The sequence below is a fragment of the Perkinsus marinus genome, assembly GCF_000006405.1.
Source record: "Perkinsus marinus ATCC 50983 genomic scaffold scf_1104296933112, whole genome shotgun sequence".
Classification (NCBI taxonomy): Eukaryota; Perkinsozoa; order Perkinsida; family Perkinsidae; genus Perkinsus; species Perkinsus marinus.
The window spans coordinates 1-1,725 of record NW_003215252.1 but is presented as its reverse complement, the minus strand read 5'-3'; the positions used below and the strand labels follow the sequence as shown (position 1 = coordinate 1,725).

Here is a 1,725-nt window from a genome sequence, read left to right as displayed (position 1 = left end):
TGGCAAACGGTCGGATTCATCTGTCCAGAAGCCAAGCGTACACAGTGGGGTGCTGATGAGCCCACCAGATGGTTGGGAAGTGGCTGGGTCTGGGATGCGGAGCGCGGAATCCTGAGCTTAGTAAGGCCAAATGCGAGCGAAGACACACTGCTCAGCAAGGCGGAAGAGCTCACCAAGCGTCGAGTGTTCCAGATGGCAGGAAGATATGTCGAGATCTCCAACGGCGTCAATGAGGGGATGGCACGAGCCCATGCGGACTGTGCACGAGTTCTGGCGAGCGGGTCACCCACGTGGGACTCCGTGGACTCCGACAGAGTCTGGGTCGGTCCAGCACTGGTTCATCTCGGTTTAGCCCAAAGGTATTGGAAGAGATCGGCTGAAGTGGAAGACGGTGACTTGCGACTCTTCACCGATTTATCGTGCATCGTGGCAGATGTTGACGCATCGGCCGGTGGTTATGGTTTCGTCTGGCGAGACCGAGAAGGTAAGATCGTGCGGGCGGAGGCCAAGGTCCAGAGTCGCTCCATGGCTGTGGGATCGTGGCACTGCAATAGACGAGAACTCTTCGTTATTGCGGCCTGCCTGCGACGGCTTGACGAAGAAGTCCATCTTTTTCCGCATTTGCGGGAGGTAGAGATTCGCGGCGATAGTCGTGTGGCTGTTCACCAGGCCGATCCATGGAATGTACCGGCGTGTAAGAGTGTGGAGAGGCGTGCCATTCTTCGTCTCCGTGGCGTTGTGGCGGAAGTGACTCATGCTTTGAACTGTTCGACCCCCTCTGTGTCGGTGAAGTTCTCACATCTACCGGGAGAACGTAACGGTATTGCTGATGCACTATCTAGGGTCTCGTTATCTCTCAAGTATGTACCGGTGCCAGATGGTTCGTCTGCGATGGGTATCGTTCACTGCGACGCTGTTGAGGTGCACTCGTGGTTATCGGACCGATCGGCTGGAATCCACTCCATTCCATCATTTCGTCGTTGGAAGGCTTTGCGCGTAGCTTTTTTGGGATGGTGCGGTTCGGATGCCCCATCACCACAGGCTGAGCTGTTCACGAAGTTTCTTTTGGCGAAACAGGCTGAGGACGGTTTCTGTTCTCGAGTTCTCGACGAGTGTGATACCAGTCAAGTGTCGGCTATACCTGGGTTGCCGTACTCCTTCCAGGTTCGTGAGGGTCTGCTGTACCGTGTGAGACCCAATGTCCCTATTGATGACGGTCCTCGCTGGCAGTTGGTTGTCCCCCGGGATCTAGTGGGGGAACTATCCTTGGCGGTCCATCAAGAATGCGGCCATGCTGGTTTGACGGCTACTTTGGCAGGACTATATGGAGTGGCCTGGGCGCCTGCTATGCGGAAACTGGCTCGCAAAGCCCTTAGAGGATGCTTGAGCTGTGCTCTTACCAGAGATTGTGGAAGCCGAGCTCAGATTTCTTATGGGGCGAGCAGGATCCCGACGGCTCCCTATGACTGTGTGGGAATCGACATGTATGGGCCACTTCGCGCCCTGGGAATCCCAGGGCCGGGATAGGGTCTGGGCTGCCATCTAGTTCCTCTCTAGGGGCGCAGAAGCCGACGGAAACAGGTGTTGAGTGTGATAGATCGCTTAACTGGTTTCTGCTCGTTTTATCTCCTAGAGACGGTAGGGCTATGTATCGCGGATGCGCTGGAGTTGCACTTTTGGCGTGTTGGAGATGGCCTAAAGAGATCTGGTGCGATAACGCTAAGA

General features: G+C 55.7%; 1 protein-coding gene across 1 annotated transcript; it reads left to right on the top strand.

The window, feature by feature from the left end:
• Positions 1 to 192: 192 nt before the first annotated feature.
• Positions 193 to 1,527, top strand: Pmar_PMAR002683 (hypothetical protein; the record flags this gene model as incomplete). The annotated part of the gene is made up of 1 exon (XM_002785316.1): positions 193 to 1,527. One exon carries the CDS (start codon positions 193 to 195, stop codon positions 1,525 to 1,527), a length of 1,335 nt encoding a protein of 444 aa, XP_002785362.1.
• Positions 1,528 to 1,725: the final 198 nt, after the last annotated feature.